We start from the raw sequence: 21,323 nt of genomic DNA, 5'->3' as shown, positions 1-21,323 counted from the left end.
GCACTAATAATTGATTGAATGCAGATAATATGTTACCTTTCATAAGAAAGCTGCTACATGATCTCATTTCTGAGAACCTGAGTACAGTAGCTCGTTCATTAAAAAAAAAAAAACATGGAGTGGGCACTTAAGGAGCTTAAGGCTCCTTAAGGCTCCTTAAGGCTCCTTAAGTGCAGGGTGTGACGCGATAGCGTATTGGGGTAATTCCCATATATGCAGAAGGTCGTTCTTTATTTTATACATTCATAGATCCCTGGGAGTCCTCATAACCCTCTTGGCGCAGCGGTTAAGCAATGCGCCTTACTGCCCTGCGATGGCAGGTGCTCCAAGCTGTGGGCCCTGTGCGGCCCTGGTTGCTCTTCCCGAGCGACCAATCATTAACTGCCACCTGCTACGGTGGGTAGTTCGCTCATTATCCAGTGGGCAGGTTGTGATGACGCCGCAAGGTCACGTGACCTATAGGTGTCCCACCTGCCTCCTACGTTGCTCTCTGGGCGCAACTTGCCAGAATCATGAAGGTCATGCTGCACACAAGGCGATACCCGGCTTTACCTGATGCTATCGCTTCAAAATGCGAAGAAGTAGCGACAAATGCGTGATAAGCGGTAAGCAGGCGAACACACATTGGCGTTCTGACACGATGGCGGTTGGAGAGGCCCCACTTGTCGACAAAGCGTGTGTTGTCTGCGGGTGTGGCATGGAATAACACGGACGAACTTCCGCCCACCGGAGGTGCTCCGGCGACGGTTACGAAGTTAGCCATGACAGGAACTCTGTGTGAGAATCTGTGACAACCATAGCCTTAACAACTTGCCATTGCCTTGAAACTTTTGAAATTCCCTTAAGACTGCGCTCATCAGCAGGTGCGACGAGCCCGAAGCTATTTCCGTTCTGTTGTTGAGGCTGGCGCATTGTTTTCTGTGAGCAGACGTTTACGTTTTAGCCTGGTCGGCGCCGGAGCATTGTTTATCCGGCTGCTATCCTATTTTTCCTAGAAGAAACCGGCCGGGGCTACATGGCTCGTCTACACGCGTTATATTTCTCCCTTAAGCAAGCACAGCCCTCCCATTCACCTATAGTCGGGTACAACTCAAGAAAGAAGCGCTTTTCCCCGTCAAAGGACCCCCTTCTATCCAATGGCGTCGGCCGACTCTCATGAACCTGCTGGCGTAGCAACGCAGGGAGTGGCAGGTGAAAGGGTATAATGCCCTATGGTCGGGGATAGTCTCCTGCCTGCATTGGCACGCTAGCAGGTTCATGAGAATCGGCCGATGCCATTGGCTAGGAGGGGTGTTCTTTGAGAAGGGGGGAGACGCTTTGTTCTTGAGAGGAAGTTATAGCAAGAAGTCTTGGATTTCAACAGGAAAAAACAAGTACCGCCTTTGCCAGAAGTAATCAGGGAACGGGATTTGCTTCTCTGCCGTCGCGGAGCCCTGAAGTCTCGAAAGGTGAGCACAAGGCGTGTCCCTACTTTGTACAGGTTAAAAGCTTAAGCGTCGCTCTAAGTGCTCCGCTATGCGGATAACAAACAGACTCCGTTGCCTGGTCCCTTTTGGGACAGATGGTACACCAAATACGATTATTCTCTCGTTTATGTTTTCATAAAACAAAAATTCTTAGATTCAGATTTCGCTCAGCCGATGTCACATGACAAAAAATAAAAGGCTCCGATTCATTCTTGACGAAGACGAGAAAAGACACAGACAAGCGCTATCTTCGTAGTCGTCGTTTTGTGCGCGCTTTGTTGACAAGAATGGATTACCAACTAGCCCAAGCCTACACCTTATTAGGCTCCAATTCAATAAAGAACAAAACGGTGTCCGACTTCGGCATTCAAATTACCCTCCAAATATCTATGCATCTGGCTCTGAATGAGCACAAAGGGCCACTACGCACTTTTGCCTTCTCTCCGAGGGTGGCTCTGCTAGCTCTACTACCGAAACACCGCAAGAGCTTTAGACTTGAAGCGCCATCTATTAGTAAAGGACAGCAGCTGTCACAGTTTTCCTTCCTCCATGAGCTGTCCCTTGTCTCTGCAACGCAAGGTGGCGCTGACACAACGCAAGTGGAAGTCGCTGCGATGAGCTCGCAAGAAGCGTTGTCAGGGGTAAAGCCCCTCCACGATGTTTTCTGACACCAAAAAAAAAAAAAAAAGCGCCAGCGACAACAGAGGGGCTTCAGTCAACGACTCCGGAACATGTTAAAGACTTTATTGCAAATCACTTTCTAGGCTAACGCATTTTTTGACGACTTTTCTTCAGCCTCTGCTCTAATTCTTCATCCGTCTCTGTATCGTACGCCACACGTTTTCGCTCTGACTGCCTTCGATTGCAAATCATTTGCCGCAAAGGCCCGGCACGCTGTTCAGCCATGGTGTCGTCTAGCGAGGCCACGGTAGCGAGGCTTTGGCAGACAGCCACTTTTTGTTTTGTCCCTCTTGGGGTGGAGCGCATATGGCTGTTTTTTTTTTTTTTCAGATCATGAATGGCAGTTTACCAATATCCCTCAAGCGAAACGTATGCAGCAGCTGTATCTTACCGGTACTCATGCAAATATAGGGCAGAAACGTGGAGGCTAGCAAAGAGGGTTCAGCTTAAGATAAGGACAACGCAGTATAGCTATGGAAAGAAAAATGGCGGATCGAGTGGGTGAGGGAATAAACACGGGTTAATGACATCGTAGGCGAAATCAAGAGGAAGAAATGTGCTTGGTCAAGACATGTAATGCGAAGGCAAGATAACTGCTCGTCGTAAAGGGTAACGGAGTGGATTCCAAGAGGAGGCAAACGTAGCAAGGGGCGGCAGAAAGTTAGGGGGGCGGGTGAGATTAAGAAGTTTGCGGGGATACAATGGCCGCAACTGGCAAAGGACAGGGTTACTTGCCCTGCAGTGAGCGTAGTCAGGCTGATGATGATGATGACTCTGAGCACGTGATTCAGCCTGCGGTGGCGCAGGTGTTACTCAAGGCGAGAGCAAGCGCAGCTGCGGCGTGACGACGAGCGAGGCACGTGATCTGACGCCACAGCCACACTTCCGCCCCTCCTCCTGGTTGAAGGTTATTGTCAAGCGGTTTTGACCTTGTGCTTTGCGAAGAGTAGAGCTTCTCGCTCTAAAACAGCCCTCGCAAGGGAGAGTCGATGTTCAGCCGTTAGGGCACGTTAGAGCACTAGCTAGGGATCTGTTTTTGTTTGAACGGACGCGCTGAAGCAAATATACCATTAAGCGTAGAAAGTTGGGCTAGTTGGTTGGTAGTACTATTATGATACATTCCAGCGGCTAAAAAGACACGGACGAAGGTAGACGAGACAGGACGAACGCCTTTTTAGCCGCTGGAATGTATCATAATAGTACTACCAACCAACTAGCCCAACTTTCTACGCTTAATGACATACTTTCTAGTACAATGGGCCCTGTGATTCCTCGTTTTTTGTGTGTAAATCCTTCTTCCGGCGTTCGTCCTGTCTCGTCTACCTTCGTCCGTGTCTTTTTAGCCGCTGGAATGTATCATAATAGCAAATATACCCAACTCTACTATCAATGGCACCTACGCGCCATCTGTCCGCGTCTCACTGAAGCAGATTTTTTTTTCACCACGGTCTCGAAGATTTAAGCATCAGCCACCGCATACCATCTCAAAGGCCATTGTCTTCCCCGGCCAGCGAATACCAAGTCACTCCCTCGTACGAGTTTCTAAATACCTAGAGGGAAAGCTGGCGCCACCGTCTATGCGAGTGTGAAAGGGGCTCTCAATAAAGCTGCGGCATGCCTAGGACGTCGAAGGACGCCGCTTCACAAATATCCTCCAGCAAGAGTTCTTTTAAAGCGTTTTGTGAAAGCTCAGTTATCTGCAGTCAAAATTTGAATTTCCGCGTCTTCGCGTCTTCGCGCCTTTCCCTCTCTCACTTTTGCATGCTGAAAAGTCGGTGCTCCTCTGCCGGCCCCACTCACTTGGCCCTTCCGCCGGCTGCGACGCACGCGGGGGTTGGAGGTGGCAAGGCGAGCCAATGACAGCAGTCCGCTGCTGTCGTAAGGAGCTCTGCATGCTGCTGCATGACGCGTTGCACGCGGATCGGGCGGAAGCCCGGTACCGCTGGCCGCTGCGAGGCGCGGAAGCGAGAGTTTTGTAGCGAGAGCTACACTACGCCAGCTCTTCGAGCCTTCAGCGTGGCACCCCTTGAGCTCCGTGGCGGCGCCGTGGCCTTAAGCCGGTAGGTCACGTGGTGCGGAGCAGCTGCTGCTGCCGGCGTCGCGGCGCGCCGGCGAAACCGAGCTGCAACTGTGCGCATGCGCCGTGTCGAATGGGGAGGGGGGGGGGGGGCTATAGTGGAGAGGGGGAGAGGTTCCGCAGCTGTATAAGTAGGCGGCTCGGCGGAGCTCTCGCGTCACTCCAAGTTTAACCAGAGCTAAACCACACCCAATTTTTTCAAAATGTATTTTAAATTATAGACTCGCTTTAGAGGTCTTGTACGCGGCATGAACGCTCGGCGGCCTGTACTCTACATCATGCAAGCATTTTATAGCCAACCTGAAACAGGGCACTTTAAAGGGCACTTCATCCACCGTAGGAATGCAGGAAAGACAGCGTGTTGTACTTGGCTTGGCCCTAAAACATTACGATTGCAAAAATACAAATTTTCACAAATTATATGTTTCAAGGAAATGTTGGTTCACAATCATTATGTCCTGTAATGAAATTTGCTTACTGTACGTTGCAATAAATGAGCAGGAAAGCAGATAGGCGTAAACGAGTCCATGGAAAGAGAGGGCTTTCTCTCTGCTAATTAAAAGATTTCTCTCTTCATGCTACCAAATATAGCGAACCATGGAAAATATTGTTGCTTTTTTCGTTTAAATTACACAAGTTTTAGAACAAATATTCTTTCAAAGAAATTGTTGCGCTTAAAATAGTACACTATAGAAGCTTTCATTTACACAGCGTGAAAAATAAAAACGTTTCAGTGGTGTTGTCTGCTATTACGGGTTCGGGAACCGTGTCTGTGCATAGGCTACATTCGTGATATGAGAAACTTACCTCCGGGTGGCCAAAATTTCTGGAGCCTTTCATTACGGCGTCTCTCATAGCCTGGGTCGCTTTGGGACGTTAAACCCCATAAACCAAACCATGAGAAACTTAACCGAGCCCTCGCTTTTCTATGAGAAACTAATTTTCACACACTAAGTGCCGGCTCTCACCATGTCCTGGAGCTGCGTTTGAAGATTTTGCCAAGAAAAACATCAATTAGGAAGCGAAAATTTGTAGCTACCACAAGTAAGTTTGGTTTATGGTTTATTGGGGTTTAACGTCCCAAAGCGACTGAGGCGATGAGAGACGCCGCAGTGAAGGGCTCCAAAAATTTCGACCACCTGGGGTTCTTTAACGTGCACTGACATCGCACAGCAAATAATGACCATGCTCATGCTGACAAGTCCTACAAGCGGGTATTTGCGTGAACGAATGCATGAAGTGGAAATTGTTTCTGCATGCAATGCATGGCCACCGCCATACTTCGAAATGAAGCAAATGCAATCCTCACGACGAGTACGCAGTTAACATAAATTGCGCTTGTTGGAGGACTTTGTGCTTTTAAAAGATAATTAAGTGCCTCCGAGACTCCTACAAAAAATGTGCAGAGTGGTCACAGCAGCAGACTGCTGAGTTCTCAATTCACAAAAAACTCTGTTCTCTTCTTTCACCTTTAAATGCACAAATAGCACAGGCTCCTGCTGAGAAAATCCCAACTTGCTGTGTAAATGGCTCCCAGTGAGGGGGCTAATGGACTTTTGGATGTTTCCGATCTCAAATAAACTGCGTGCATAGCAGCATATGGATAACTACATCACCATAAAGCACACAAAATATCAGTAAGAACTACAACAACGAAAACGAAACTAAACAACCAAAAAATATTCAATCCACATGGTCAACAAGCCATCAGATGTCAATCTGAAGTGCTGTTTTTCCCCGCATGCCTCGGGCATCCATGGTGGATGAAGTGCAGAGCCACCAGCTTTCCCTCCACTGAATAGCAAGAAACTCAATGGTCATTGGTGCTGTGTCGAGAAAATTCGGGTGGGTCGAAAGGATCGTGAGGTCACAACCACATGACCTTATACAAGAAATTCGAACTCCCCACAAGATCATATTGTAGAACAGTGATGACGTCATTATACAATTCCTCATTAGCCTACAGGGTTGCGACATCATTCCACAATCGTTACCTCATGCCTCTGAAGTAAAGCAATTGCACTGAAAAGAAAAATGATGCAGCTGGGACTCAAACCGCTGCCCTTTGGGTCTTCTTCTTCTTTTGTATCTCTGGCAGTCATTTGATGTAAGAAATCCTTGGAACAGAAAGAGAATTGTGTACTGCATAATTACGTACAAAAGAATGTCAGTCTGAGGACACCAGTAGACAAGGGGAGGTCGGCTGAATGATTTATTTCCTCACTTCATCAGGGCCAGCTAATGAGCTCTTGTGCATTAGGAATCAAGTCAGCATAAATTAGAAATCTGTACATATTCAAGGGGACAGGCAAACTCTTGAGGTGCCCAAGTCTGTGCCTTCCAAGTGTCCTTCGTATGGCAACCCTGCAGAGCGACTGTAGTGACCGTGGCTTATCTGTAAAAATGATCCAAATAAAAAGCCACATTTCCCTCAAAAGTAATGCTATCTTAAAGCACATCTAGAAGTGCTACCCAATGGCTTCATAAATTTGACAAAGGATAATGGTCAGTCTAATGGTCTGAGGTATAATTAAGCACGAAAGGGCTAAAAATTGCAACAGTTACCCAAATACATCATCCTTGTCTTGTGTCAAGCTCACCATTGTCATTTCACATGCTGCTGACTCATACCTTTTCTCTCTCAACAAAAAGCAGTCTCTCTACTCTCTCACATGTGCGATGAGTGCTACGTTAAATAAGTGCCAATGCTGATGAGTGCATAGCTCATCAATTACAAAATTTTCTATTCCAGTTCTTGATTCCAAATCCAGCTGAGTGCTGGCTTTGAAATTCAGCAGCTGAAATTAGATCCCCGACTTGCCCAGTGGTGTGCAATTTATTAGATTTAATAGCTGATGACCACTGATGGACCATTTTCACATGAGGACTACAGAATTGTAAGACGCCCACAGCACTTCATACTTACTGGGTGTAAACAAGAAACAAACAATATTTAAAAAGGTCAAACATGATGCCTTTCAATGGTTGAATACGAACGAATCTTGTACCCTTGAGCAGGCCTCAAGTAAAGAATTTGTTCTCTGCAGCAGCAGTATCGTGCCACAGCACTGCTGCATGTGGCCATACTTTAGAGACAGTGAAGGCAATCGCATGAAATTATTGTTCTTAGTAAAAATTGATCCTTTGTCTCTTTCTGGTATGCTAACGTTAGTCTAGCAGCAATAAAATCATTTGTAGCCGAGAAAATTTTTAAATTTTTCCGCCACAGGATACAAACTTGTGTTGCACAATTGGGCAGAATTCATGAGCATTCTCTATATTTCAAACCACTAGATATACATTCTGCTTCATTTACACTACACAGTGTCAAAAAATGGGACAATAATTCAGTGAGGTACTCAGTTAAGCAAACTTATCTGGCCCAGAAACTGCCAGTATTGTGCGTCTTAGCAGCACCAAGTGTGTATTACAATGTAATACTAGTGTTAAAAATTAAAGCATACCAAACAGCTGCTGGAAGAGCAATTTGCATGGGCCATCCTGGGGCAACTCTGTGGCCAACTGTCCTCGGATATCACGCTGCCAGAGGTGACCTCCAAATTCAATCAAAAGAACCGCAAAACGAGTTGGACAACGGTGCTTCACCAGGGTATGAGCCAGAGAAACCTGGAGAGCAAACAGGCATGGCTGTTAGGTTGAGAGGCAGGCTATGCACAAGGATCAAGGACTGATGAGATGCTACCAAAAGTTACCAAAAGTGTCCTATTCAGAATAGCCCATCCACTATCGCAAGAGTTTCATTTCCCCCTCAGGTAAAACGACCAATGCAGCAGTAGTGCAGTAGGGGTCAGAATGAGGAAGTTCAGATGCTGCAGTAATATTTCACGTCAGCTGGTCCCTATGGCAATACATGATGTAACGCTCAAACTGTGGCCGATAGTGCATACATACACGCATACACAAGGGGAGTTTTTAGGCATGTGTCTTTGCCTCTTTGCTGTCCGTCCCAGTTCTAGAGTAGCACAGTTTTTAAGCCGGAGTGTTGCCATAATGCTCAAACTGCACACGAGCCGAAATGTCCTCATTTTGTTCCTTTTACCCACTGCAAATCACTGTGCACACATCAAAGCTTCGCAATTCAAATTTGTGCTCCTGCCAAGCCAAAGTAATCATGTAAGAAGAAACGTAATCACAAAGCAAAGGATCCTCAAAACACAAAAGTTTGGCACATCACTTGCATATCCTTTCTGAAATGCTCTGGTAGGAGCAGATATTGTTCGCTTTTCTCTCTGTTATTGGCCACTTAAAATCGCAACTCACCTAAGCCAAAACTGAATACCTCTCAATGCTAAAAGTACAGTTTGTCAGGCTACTGATATTGCTATCACCTCCTCTGATAAACCATTTATGGGCACATATAAATTAACGATAAGAAAACCATGTGTAAAACAACTGTACCTGTGCATGCACAATTGGAGGCACAGCGATGGGGGAGTGGCGCAGGTCTGGCTCAGCTCCATTTAGGAGAAGGCAGCTATAGCACGAAAAGTGATGATAGGTGGCACTTATGTGCAAGGGAAGGCCTGGTGTGCACCCCAGAAGCCGATGCTCAATTTCCGTTTCAGCACCACTCGCCAACAATAGCTGCAGCAATACAAATCGCAAATTGTGTCGCATCATAGGCAGATATAGTGTTTGCACTTTGGGTCAACAGAAAAACAAACATAACTGAAGCTATATGTTGATTGCGTTATGTCCTGAAGAAAACTGCACATGATTACAATCACAAATAACAATCACAAAATCTCAATTTGAGATTTCACTTAAAAAATCTTGGAGCACACAACAGCAACAAACGTCACACGTGTTCAGTGCAGCAGTGAAGCAGGTATGTTGAGTGTACACCTACTCATGCGAAATGTCGATGGTTTGCATCCTTGGTGTACACTAAATGCAATGCCAGCCTAAGAGTGATTTCAAGTGCATTAAAGCTTACCTTAACGCCATCTAAGTATCCATTCTGTGCCGCAGTGTGAAGTGGAGTGCTTCGATTCCCAACATGCCCATTTGGATTTGCTCCAGCTGCCAAAAGGGCCTTAACACAGTCGGAGAATTCCTTTTGGACAGCAACTAGAAGTGGCGTCTGTGCCTTGATGTCTGGCAAGTCCACAGCTGCATTATGCTCCAGCAGATAGTGAACAGCAACGATGTGGCCACCTGGAAAGAAACAATTAGTGCTGAAGATGTGCATATGTTATATGACGCTATCTTCTTACTGTTACTTTTCGCGCAGCTGTGAGTGCTGCTGTCAAACTGTACGACTCTGTTTCAATTACTTCATTTCCATTCGGTGCACTGACAAATGTAAACTTACAAACGAGATTTTCACTGGTAAACGGCAGTTTCTAGTTTTCTGGACAAGATGCACGTGGCCTATAAAATAACTCCTGAAACGTGCGTTGCGATTTTGAGCAGCTGGAGGTGGCATTTTAGGACATTCTAAACGCTGACATCCCTCTAAACGTTGTGTAAATAGTGTCTAAACGTTCTGATCTGGACAATAAGAGCTCATGCTGAGGTCAGCTCGCACTGTTGAAGTTACCCTCGCTGCATGCAGCGGTTGTGCAACATTGTGCTCGACAAAACGAAAGATTTCAAGCACAGGCACAGAAAAGTCTAGGGTTACGCGATCCAGCTACCAAGCAAACTAGAGCTTAGTCACCATATAATTCGGCGCTGGTTTCGGAGTACTCACGTGTAACAGCGAGCCGAAGAGGTGTAGCACCGTACGGTCGCACTCGCCGATTCAGTTCTTCTGGACGGGACCTCAGCAGCCCTTCGAGTTTGCTGACGGAGCCTTCAAAGGCCGCGACATGAACACAGGTGTCTCCGTCTTGGAAGTCGATAATAAACTCTGATATGTCTACCATCAAATTGCGGTTTCGTTTTGAAGCAGTACACAACTGCCAGGTACCAACCAAATACGGGCAGGAGCTTTAAATACGGACCGAGCCGCGCGCCATCGCGGCTCTGAAGAACTCGAGCAGCGCCGACGAAACCGAAAACGCTAATTCGGTGGCTTTGTGCTGGCTTTCCACAAGAGTATATTTTGACTGTAAAAACAAACGAAGCTAATTACGCATTACAGCCATTATAATGCATACTCTGCTCGAAAATTCAATAGTCGTTTTGCAGAATTTTAAAATAAATTTTAGTGTTTGCCTACGCTCGTGCCGCCCCAAGCGGCCGAAATGGCCGAATCAGCCAAAGGCCGAAGTGCGCGCGTCGATTTGGCGGCATGCTTGACATCATGCTTCACATCATGCTTGACATCTACTTTGCGCTTGACGGAATAGCGACTTGTGAGTTCCTTACACATTTCGCACCATGCCGCTCACATTGGTTAAAAAGTATCGTGCATTTAAGCGTTGGCTGAATCGTGTGAAGGACTGACGTTGGCAAGGTAAGGAACTCCCCAACGTTTTCAACGGCTAGTGCACCTGTTTTCGTTGTCTTCTTTGTAGGTTGTGCAAAAGTCCGTTGGAGCTGCATGCAGTGGTTAGTATGTTTTCTTCCCGTTTCTTTGGAAGTTTCGTATCAGGAATGTGCATTAAACTGTGATTCTTTCTCCGCGCGTGAAATTCGTCGTCGCTGCTACTAGTGTCCGAAACCTTAATTGGTATGTCATCTGTGGCGGTTGTAATAGTTTGGGGGCGTGGGAGAAGAAAGAACACGCACGATTGTGAAAGCGGCAAGAGGCAAAGGGAAAGGCGGTGTCCGTTGGTTGGCGCCAGGTGGTGCATACGCGAGCCTCTTTATCTTTGAGCGCATCGATCGTTCGATGTTATGTCATATGGCGTAACGCGCGTGCTGGAGAAAATGAGCCGCTTGTCTAACCGTGCTTCAGACGCAGCAGTTTACTTAGGTTCAGATTGGAAAGCCAGTCCCCTCAATCTCTTTCCTGACTCACTGGTGAAAATTCCTAACTGGTTTATCATCGTTGTCACCTACTAGGCCCCAGCAGATGCCATCGTCAGTCCTCTTGGACAGATACTTTGGCATGAAATCAAACAACTTCTGAGCCGTGCGTCGAAAATAGTAAATGATACAACTTACGACACCCCAGGCTCAGTGTCGTCGTCAATTAAGACAGCTATGTATAGACTTGATATTCCAGAACTGGAGCCTTGTGCATAACATGGAATCATAGAGCTGTATTGCTAATTCTAACTCCAAAATCACTTGAGTATTATGGCAAGACTGAGGCGATAAAATGCCCAGAATACTCCAGATAATACAAGGCTACTAAACAGCCCAAGCAATCCAAACTAGCCAGTGGGAATTGCAAATAATGCCATATTATCTCATTCACTGCACTGCTCTCGACTAAGCACAATAGCATGCAACAGCAGAGGGGATTCTCCAACGGTCACCCAGATAAGATTTGTGATAAACGCTTCAACTCTAGGAAATTATTAATGTAAACTATAGTTGGGTTGAGCTCGCTGCCTTCGAAGTTCTTCGAAGTTGTACCCTTGGAAGTTGTTGATTGCCTGGCCCCTGTGCATGAGCATGATTAGCAGAATTAAAACAGACTATGCATAAACTTTTAATGCAGTAGCATTAGGAAGGCCATGAAGGCTAAAACTGTCCGGTGTTGGGACTGGGAGTCCGAGCCAGGAAACGGTCGAGGCGACGGTGAGTCAAAGGACTTTTATGTAGTATGTACAAGGGCTTTTACATGATACAAGGGCCAAGAGCACCACGGGCTAGCACAAAGAAGGGCGGCCACGGCGGCGAGCGTATAGCTCCGGCGTGATGGTTCTTCTGCCCGTCTGCTGCTCGGGTTCAGCGCGGCTCCGTTTTTAAAGCCGTCGGTGTCCGTTGCGGCAGCCAGCGCCGTTCAAATCCTCCAATCAGGTCACGGCACTGCCCACCGTTCAAATTAGACAAATGGTTTAGAGGCGCCCGGCCGTTGAAGGCTTGCCGACAGGAACGGGCGGCCGGCGATGCGCCGCAGGTGTTCGAGCCGGCGGAGAGGAGGGGGAGGAGGAAGGGTCCGCACCAGGCGCCGGCGAGGCGGGATGATTCACGCTGCAAGCCGCAACATGTCTGAGAGAGTCTGGGCCTGCCTTGAGCGACGGCGGGCGCGCAGCGCTGGTTTCCAGAGAGGCCAGCCAGCGAAATGTGGGCACCAGCACAACACCGGCTACGTCAGCATCTGTGTGAGTCCTGCACCTGTCAACCATCCCCCTCTTCCCCTGCCCCTTCCCCTCTCTACTTGCAGGGGAGGGGATGGAGACGATGGACGATGTAATCGTCCGACTCCGCAAAAATTAAAATGACTAGGAAGAAAATTCCTTCTTGCATTGCTTGTGAAGAGCAACCCGCACCACTGACTGTGTTTGAAGCAGCCACCTGCCAGTGCAGTGGTGCATCGCCAGACCGCTGCACCACTGCACTGGTAGCAATGTGAAGACTCACTACCACCTAACAATGCAACACATTTTGCGTAGTTGCCTTGTAGGAATTGGAATGATACCAGAATTGAAGTAGATTTGGGAGTGAAAGACAATGAACTCAGAATCGGAATAGAATCATAATTGAAATCTAATCAGAACTGGAGTAGATTGACGAGTGAAAGAAGAATGCTATGGCATTTCCTCCGTATCAGTCAAACTGATCACCCCAAAATTGTTTCAGTGCAGCCAATCACTCCTCGTTTGTTCATGTTTACAAAGTTGCCCATTTCAATTCAAGTTTTACATGCACTAACTAATACAGCTTTGAAGAGTGCAAAATAAGAACAAATATAAACAAGTAATATAAAGTTTAATGTGCAAATAAAAAATGGCATAAAAAATCAATAAACTTAAGGTCCTGCTCCCCCACTAAAAGAAAAGTTCGAGTTCCTGCACAACAGCTCGCTGAAAGCGCTACCAGCACTTCTGATTAACAATTTGATTTTAATGGTGTAAGGGCAGCTTGGCCAAAAAGTGCCATGTGGCTAAAGTGTTTTTGTTTTGCTTGTTGTGGAGCCAACGGCCCATTTTCCCAAGCATTTCACCCTAGAGATACCTAACAGCAGGCCTAAGTTAATGCTTGCATCCATTGAAAAACTGACAGGTACCTGGCAGCATTAGGGACCAAACACCTCCCGCTTATGAGGCGGATGCTCAAACAAGTTGACCACTGCTGTGGTTTTACCAGTAACTCTGAAATGTTCAAAAACACACAACATTGAAATCAATGGTACTAAATGTCAATAAATGTGAGGCAATCACACAAGGCAATGCATTTGGTATGTTTATTGCATATTAAAAATGCACATCACCATTGGTTAAATGCATGCAAAATGAATGCTGTTGCAGTTTTTTTAACTCGTGTGACTGTACGGTTAACATATGCATCGAATAACGAGGTATTAACGGTCCATTTTTGTGCTAGTCACACCTTGCAGCTTCATTCTTCCGTTTCTTGTTGCTGCCCCGGAATGTAGAGAATGAGAGGGTAGGCCTGCCGACCACACTCATTTCATGCGTCTCCTCCGACTGGAACTTCAGTTTCGAGGTTTGCTTTTCCCTGCTAGGCAAATTGAGCAGGGCTGCCGACGAATCGTGGTCAGGAGATGCTGAAATGCAAAATTTGCCATTGTAGCATTGCAGTGGCAAAGTGCAGCAATCAACTGACCTTATACACTGTTGTGTGGCAGGTTAATCACACGCTTAACATTTAATTTGAAGTCAAGTGAAATTACTCTTTCCCTCTATTTAACCTCCCCTTTGTAGAGGACATCCTTCAAGCCAAGCAAGAAACATGCCAGCATTTCAAAACACATGTACGTCAAATAGATGTCATGAATACATTTTATTCCCTCAGCCATTTGTTTTTACCAATGCTGTGATGTGGAAGCCATTCGAGACTCTGTAATGCTTTTTTGAATTGTAAGCCTGGCTAGTTAAAAAGAGCTTCAGATTTTATTTACCTTCATTAGCGTGATCAGCAAGCCTTCTCCTAATATATAGTTGTTCTGTTCTGTTACCAAAAACCATCAACAGTCTGAATAACCAGAGGTGCAGGTCGAGACAGCTCCTTAGCTATGGTTAATAGGGAATATGATTGCCATTATGGCAGCCCCGCAGTAGCACCAACATTTTGAACAGCATGTTGGGAGAATGAGTGGCTCTCAGATGCAGCATTAATTCAAGTTTTGTTACTGGCAAGAAATCTTGCTCACTGAAATATGATCTCTTTGGTAACGAAAACAGCAATGCCTTGTTTATTATGAGCATTTGAAAAATGCAGTGAAGCCACTGGGAAACATCAATTTAATCCCTGAAAGCCTGTATGTAAATTCCCCTGAATATGCAGGCCATTTCACAGTTGAGCAGGGCTGTTTCCAGGCCATGCTTTGGATCTCCACAAGTTTGGAAAGTGGGAACAACTGTCTTTCTTGCTTTTTACTACCTCAAGGTGGCAGCAGTGTCACACCCCCGGAAACTGCTTGGTGCAAACATGAAGTGGCCTGTGTATTTTTGATGAAGGGTGCATGCACATGTTAAAAGATTACTGGTAAAATGCTGCACTGCAGTAGCCCTATGCATTCTTTTCATTTGTTCCATCAGATTACATACTGAGGTGTCGCATCGTAGTTTTGAAAAGGTTGAATGCGAGGGCCCATGGCAGCACTAGCAGGCAGCACAGTGAAAAGGCTACTTACAAGGAGGCCTGTCCTCAATGCTAGCTGCAGTGTTGACAGGAGGCCATGTAGGATCGTTGGTGAGGTCCCGTTCCAGCTTTTCGTGCGGCCGACGAGGTCCCCTCCAGTGATGCAGCTTAGGCATGACAACCTTAACCAGAAATTGCTGGACCAAAAAAACCTGGAAAAAGAAGTGCTCAAATAAATAGGGCAGTTTCACAGGAAAAAACACACTGCATATTGCAAGGTAAAAATTAAATGAGCCTTACTATAAAGCACCGACTTTGGTGAATCAGAGGCCCCTAAACAGCTCTTGCTTCATGAGTAATGTCATCTTTGGTGTACTTTTTTTGGGTACCTAACAAGAGCATGGAATGGAAAGAGGTGCAATATCTAGCTTTTTCCATCTCTCCCACTTTAGCTTCCCCTATTCTTTCATTTCGACTCGTTTTGACTTGTGTCTCTGGTAGTAATGGCCCACTTTCCCAATGACAAAGAGGTGGCAGCCTAGGGAAACAAGAGCACAGGCAGATTCAAGCCAAACTGCGAGCAGATAACAACCTTCTATTTTTCCATAATTGTGTTGTTAGTGAAAAAAAAAAATTAACAAGACTGTTACTTTCATATTTTTGTTGCCTGAGCTCAGCAAGAGATCATTATGCATTTATGTGAATTTTCATGAGGTTTTGTACAACGATAAACAGTTTTTTCACCCTTATCTGGACCGTGTTGGCACTGGCATGCAGATAACATCTTGGGGTTGCCTACTCATGCTTTCAGCTATGAGCACATTTTGCTGACCAAAAGTCTTGGGAAGGCTACCATTCTGAGATATAAAGGAGAGCCTGACTTGCACTCCAGCTGCAAGCAGTACACGCCGAATAGGAGAGTGCAACTAGACTGAGTGGTGACTTACTCTGCCTGCTCAATATCTTTACTCATCCTGCCTATTTGGTGGCTCCACGCCCTTTAAACAATTGTGATCAACAAAATACGAACTCTGAATGTTAATCTAAGCTAATTATATTAGTAGTTCAATGTACCAAGCATGAAGGTTTCAAAGCGCAGCAAAACCTTGAGGCACATGGAAATGCTCGCACGGTTTAGAGTGTTGAGAAGCATGACGTAACGCTTTACAGAGCGCTGAGATGCTGATCCAAGGAACAGGGAGACAGCACAAGAGTGTGGACAGCAGAAATGAGTGCAGATGTTCAAAAGCCTGCTGTACCTTCGAAGCAGTGGACTATAATTTGAGCATGCCTCATTTATTGCATTTAAATGGCTTTGACCAGGAGCTATATTGGAGATGTGCTTTACGGTAACCTAAACTAGTTTAGTGAATGCAATTGTGAAAGAATGTTGATAGGTAGAAAACATCAAGGAACGTCGCTACACTCACTGGTGCTCTAAACTTCATATAGCACTATCAATACAACAGCGCACAGCACTACGAGAACTACTGGATATGCTGTGCACAGTGCTGTGTGTAATGATTAATAAATGTAAAAAGTATAGCAGTTGATTCACAGCTAACGTAATGCAACTTGATCGCTTCCATTCCGAGATCTGAGATTAACATGATTATTTATGAAAATTAAGCTAAACAAACTTGATGATGATAAAATGCTTTGCTTTATGTGCAGAGCAGCACCTAGAATGAATACGCCCATTTTAGAACAGGCACAAAATAACCAGAACCCTTCACTCGAATGTTCAACCTTATTGAAACGCAAGCCACTGAGAAGGAAAAAGTAAACGCACAAACGAACAGAACTCACCTCCCATAGGTATGAAAATATGAAATTTAACAAGGACAGGACAAAGAGAAACGCATGGAACTCGTATTGTGGAGCCTCCTTGAACTGTAAGAGAGCAAGAAGAAACAGTGAACTAGTAAACTTCATCATTCAGTATGCACTGTATCTGATAGACTAACACAATAGCATTGGTTACAGCTTTGATTTTGAGAATGGCGGTGGCTACCTCTGATTGTAAGAATGCACAGGTGTACAACTACACATGCTTCCAGACCATGCTATTAAAACAAAAGCCCTAAGAGTCACTGCTGACGGTCTCTTAACGTCTAGCAAGGAAAACAGGAATAATGCATTTCAGAAAAGCGCTGAAATTTTTAGCTACTCCTATTGCCTGTTTTTGTGTTATTAACGGGTGTTCTTGTGAGCATCACATGACATTACTCCTGCACACTGAGTCAATGCAAAGTAATAAAGGCAAAATAAGCACTATGAACACGACTTTTTTTGGTGTTCTTATTACACCGAGGCCCAATAGGTGTTGCAGCTGCAGTGAAAATGCTTTTACTTACATTGATATAGTTCCGTATGAACTCTGCTGGGTACAGTATGACATAAGACACAACAGCAAATTCCACCACGACAACAGCCAAATACAGTTCTGAAAACAATAACAAAAAAAAGCTTTTTCAATGCAAAGCACAGCCAATCTCTCCAATTCCGTCCAAAGCAATGAGTAATTACATACTGTTTGATATGATGCTCTTCCTGAAGGGAGGTCCAGGGGAGAAGATCACAGCAGCAATAACATAGGACATGCAGTTCACGCTCAGAACTGCAGTGGCTACGTATGACTGTGGTGGCGTGTGCACAAGGTTTTTGTCAAACACAAAAGGCGTGTACCTGCAAGAAGAGAGTAGCATTACCCACATGTGTTTCCCTTTAGCTGATTGTGCCATTACACTCCTTAAAATATTGCATGGTTGTAAACTATGAGACAATAATGGTGGCCAGCTATCTTGATGACTAAAAAATTAATTAGTTTATGCTAGGGCAAACACAGCATTCAGTGAGATTATAACCTTGGACTCCTATCCTCCAAATTTGGACCCATGAAATTAGGGAGTGGGCAGAGTGCTTAAAGCCAAAAGTATCTTGTATTTGTAAACAATATATAAATTAATTAATAAATAAACAGCTACGTCGAATAAAGGCCGAAGTATCACCTTGTCTGCCCCCTTTATACCTCATCATTAAAATATTAGAACTGTGTGCATCAGCACCACTACAATGAGCACAATTAATTTTCTGACAATAGTTTGCTGTAAGGCTGTGACAAGCCTACATGGCTGAGTGCTGAAATGACACAAATGGGTGATGCCATCTTGCACAAAGCAAAACGATGCCACCTTTGATACTGGTCAGGATGTCCACTTTAAGTCATTTTAAGTGTTTGAAGTGACTGGCAGCCAATATTTTCATTCCATTTTGGACACTATCTTCTTTAAACTGAAAGCTTGCTGTACCTATTTTAAATAAACTATTGCATACTGCTCACATCTGTAACATTGTTCTTAGAGAGTATATTTTTCAATTAGTGGGGGGTCTTTAAAATTACAGGACACAGTTGATATCTGAAGCGAATTCATCTGCCATTGATGCAAGCTCTATAGAATGTTGCTTAAAACCCATAAAGCAGTGCTGTTTGCACTGATTGGCCTTTCATAATTGAATGAATACAAAATTGGGAAGCATAATTATATATAGTTGAATGTGCTAATTCATCAACAGTTGCCATAAATACCTGTGTTGTGAGCTACCTGCTTAATGTACTCACCAAGGCTGTTGAATGCAGAAGACGTAGGCCACTGTGTGAAAGCCAGTTTGTATCACAATGAAAGACAGAATGGAAAAAATTGATACAACATTTGAAATGCTTTTAGCAGGTGCTCTCCTGGTGAGTTCAGGGTATGGTCCAGTTGTTCCAACTAAACAACAATAAAAAAAATGTGAAATCAAATGTACTGGCATTCAAAAGTAGATGCAGCGAGTATATACTATGACATTGGAACGTATCATTCATTCTCACAAATGGCACTTACAAATCATAGGTGGAACGAGACTGATGAAGACGTCGATGAAAACATAGGCACCTTCTGATGGCTTTTGTCCATCCTGCAGAAAATAGTCAAGTCTTGTTACTAATCTTAAAGTAATAAAATTACTACTAAAGTGCTCTGTACAGTGAAATGTCTTCAGGTATGAGATTCAAAGCTTCCTCCAAACAAATGTGGTTTGCACAGGATATCTTACTTGAAGAACAGCTACCAGGTCTACAAAAGCCAGTAAGAGATCTAAAAATATGCTTTCTGCTGTTTTGTTACTTCCCCAAGTGTAGTCCTGGGCCACCAGCTCATAACGAAGCTATCGGCTTGAGCAGCCGCTCACATGTCCTAAGGACTTCTGTCCCTAATAGTACTACTTGTGTACTGTAGCAGATAATTTACCAGTAAATAACACATCCTGGCCCGAAGTGATGACGTATCTGTCAATGCGTGCTCACCCAAAACAGGAAAAGGGCTCCCACCAAGAGCACAAAGCAGTAGGAGACCATGTAACGGAATGCACCAAACGTTGCCGCGAGTGTTGCACGGCCTTCCCTGCAAAAGTGTAAAAGAAGAAAGCTTTTTCAGATTAGTGAGTTTAGTTTTTTCACTGTCAAAAGAATCTGAATAAACAGTAGACAGCCCAGCATGCAACATCAGCCACCTATGTTTACAAATGCCACTATTATGTGGCACTACAGTGTTAAGACTATCTGCAACAATAAAGGGAATGCTGAATACCTGCTTGTCCATTTAAACTGACTCTCCATGGAGTCAATGGAAAGTACCGTGTTTTACACTTACACTGAAAGTATAAATATATTGTTTGCCAGAGAGACAAGCTGTCCAGAAACATGCGATGCTATGTTTTCCTTGAGAAGGTTTGCCACTGCTGTGATCAAGCACGTTATCATCATCCCATGGTAGCAGGCTGCTGGTGTGTACCTCTGTGGCAACACATGATGCAATCATCATATCATAGTTACTGTCTTATTTGCTTTCATGGGTTCAGCTGACATAGGCTTTGCAGCCACGTTACTGCACTCATAAAGATGATAGCTGCTTTGAGTCATGTGCATACATTTTACCAAACACACTGACAGATATTCAGCAGCATGTTCTTTGTAATTTGGACAGCAAGTTTTACACACATGTTTCAGCTATAAAATGAACAGAGGAAGGGTAGTTTACTTTTTAACAAGAAGTACAGTCTTTGTCAAAAGTAACCAGGCTGCACGTTTTTCTTCTCAGTCGAATATAAAAGCTATTATGCCAGCCCTTCAAGCTCTTAATCTCTGTATGGTAAGAAGAACCCTTGTTCTCACCTTCAAAGAACTTTTTGATCGTTAGGGAAGCCGCGAGGGCTCTGTTATACGAATGAGAAGCAAACCATGGAGCCTGGTTACTTTTGACAAAGACTGTACATGCACAGTCCTGAAGAAGCTAAGCTTCCCACTAGTTTGTCTTTTTACATTGAAAGAGTTTCACTGCGGCTAATGAGCAGAAACAACTTTCCTAATAAAATTCAAGTAAAAAAAAACCTGCCGATCCAAAGTGTTGTCAAAGTGCTGGGCAATTTCCTGTACACCCCTCATTGTCTCCTTTGTGTTCAAACAAAAAGATGCATGAGTAGCGTTGTCAGTAATCGCCTCTGCATTTCATGATCGGTATTCAACAGTTGTGTTGCATGAATGATGAGGTGAAGGAGGAAAATGGCAGCAGCATGTTTTAGTCTCCTCACCTTATCACATCAATCATGCACTGGATGTTCTGACGCTGGGCAGTGAACGGGGATGCCACAGATGCCTCAGCCACGGACAGGGACACACCGGCATGAGCTGCTTTGAGTGCTCCACAGTCATTGGCCCCATCGCCACACATGCCAACCTGGTGCCTACAAATGGTCCCCAGCACACACAACACAATAACCAGCCAAGTGCTTCAGTGCACTGCATTTCGTTAACACAAATAGAGTAACACAGTAATATAACGAAGAATGTTGGCATGTTATAAACAAGTCTTAAGATATCTCTTATGCCGCAACAGTAAATATACCTTGGCTGGTTCATGTACAGATCATAGCGCAAGTTAAAATTATTTTTTTTTCAGGGCACATCATAACTCTTGATAGCTGAACACAGTGCAGCGGACTGGCATGACAAAATTTTTGTGTATAAGGTGAGAGTGAGTGTTTCAGAGTCGATTACAGTGTACAATGTCAGTTTATGTGCTCAGTGCAGACCTTGTAATATAATCTGCAAAATGGAAAGTGATATACACAGAATGGCAATCTGACCACCACTCCTCATCTTACCTAGTAGTACAACCAGGAACTGACTTGCAGTTCATTTTTTCCTTTCTTCAAAAAATCATAAGGCAAATTAATAGTGTTATAATATAAAATGAAACTATAACAATCATATATCAAGAACAGTCCCAAAGATCTTCCCACTGATTCCTGTCGACAATTATTTTGGCCTCCACTTTGCTGCACAATATTTATGCACTGAAACAGCAAGAGTGCTGGAGCAGCGTTCAACACATATTTTACTTTCAAGCTAGGTATCATCATGGCAAGTT

General features: G+C 44.6%; 2 protein-coding genes and 1 long non-coding RNA gene across 7 annotated transcripts in view; 1 reads left to right on the top strand and 2 right to left on the bottom strand.

Moving 5' to 3' along the window:
* Positions 1-6,411: 6,411 nt before the first annotated feature.
* LOC149340588 (ankyrin repeat and SOCS box protein 1-like) lies at positions 6,412-12,027 on the bottom strand. The gene is made up of 5 exons (XM_089549416.1): positions 9,941-12,027; positions 9,182-9,402; positions 8,644-8,829; positions 7,689-7,851; positions 6,412-6,619 (listed from the first exon to the last, which is right to left on the bottom strand). The coding sequence occupies exons 1-5, from the start codon at positions 10,113-10,115 to the stop codon at positions 6,453-6,455; spliced, it is 912 nt and encodes a 303-aa protein (XP_089405542.1). The 5' UTR covers positions 10,116-12,027; the 3' UTR covers positions 6,412-6,452.
* On the top strand, positions 10,455-12,595 carry LOC149340587 (uncharacterized). Its single transcript, XR_016283634.1, has 3 exons — positions 10,455-10,648; positions 10,710-10,743; positions 12,206-12,595. It is a non-coding gene; the product is annotated as an uncharacterized LOC149340587 (long non-coding RNA).
* An 883-nt stretch (positions 12,596-13,478) lies between these two features.
* LOC149340586 (polyamine-transporting ATPase 13A3-like) overlaps positions 13,479-21,323 on the bottom strand; it is a 30,726-nt gene continuing 22,881 nt past the window's right edge. For all 5 annotated transcript variants that reach the window (XM_089549411.1, XM_089549413.1, XM_089549410.1 and 2 more), the window contains 9 exons: positions 20,485-20,637; positions 19,202-19,298; positions 18,741-18,813; positions 18,476-18,626; positions 17,387-17,541; positions 17,211-17,299; positions 16,663-16,746; positions 14,906-15,065; positions 13,479-13,816 (listed from right to left, as the gene is read on the bottom strand). In XM_089549411.1, coding sequence (XP_089405537.1) covers positions 13,629-13,816; positions 14,906-15,065; positions 16,663-16,746; positions 17,211-17,299; positions 17,387-17,541; positions 18,476-18,626; positions 18,741-18,813; positions 19,202-19,298; positions 20,485-20,637 — 1,150 coding nt within the window. In that variant the 3' untranslated portion in view covers positions 13,479-13,628. The remainder of the gene's footprint in view (positions 13,817-14,905; positions 15,066-16,662; positions 16,747-17,210; positions 17,300-17,386; positions 17,542-18,475; positions 18,627-18,740; positions 18,814-19,201; positions 19,299-20,484; positions 20,638-21,323) is intronic.

Source organism: Amblyomma mixtum, chromosome 6, assembly GCF_055824585.1.
Source record: "Amblyomma mixtum isolate Tamu chromosome 6, ASM5582458v1, whole genome shotgun sequence".
NCBI lineage: Eukaryota > Metazoa > Arthropoda > Arachnida > Ixodida > Ixodidae > Amblyomma > Amblyomma mixtum.
The sequence above is the reverse complement of the archived record's forward strand: the minus strand, read 5'-3'. Positions and strand labels throughout refer to the sequence as shown.

Bases quoted from the DNA above. Each gene is read 5' to 3' on its own strand.
- LOC149340588 (XM_089549416.1), bottom strand. From the start codon at position 10,115: ATGGTAGACATATCAGAGTTTATTATCGACTTCCAAGACGGAGACACC. The intron at 9,403-9,940 runs GTGAGTACTCCG...GTTTCTTTCCAG, and splicing joins TCTTCGGCTCGCTGTTACAC to GTGGCCACATCGTTGCTGTT. The intron at 8,830-9,181 runs GTAAGCTTTAAT...GTATTGCTGCAG, and splicing joins GATACTTAGATGGCGTTAAG to CTATTGTTGGCGAGTGGTGC.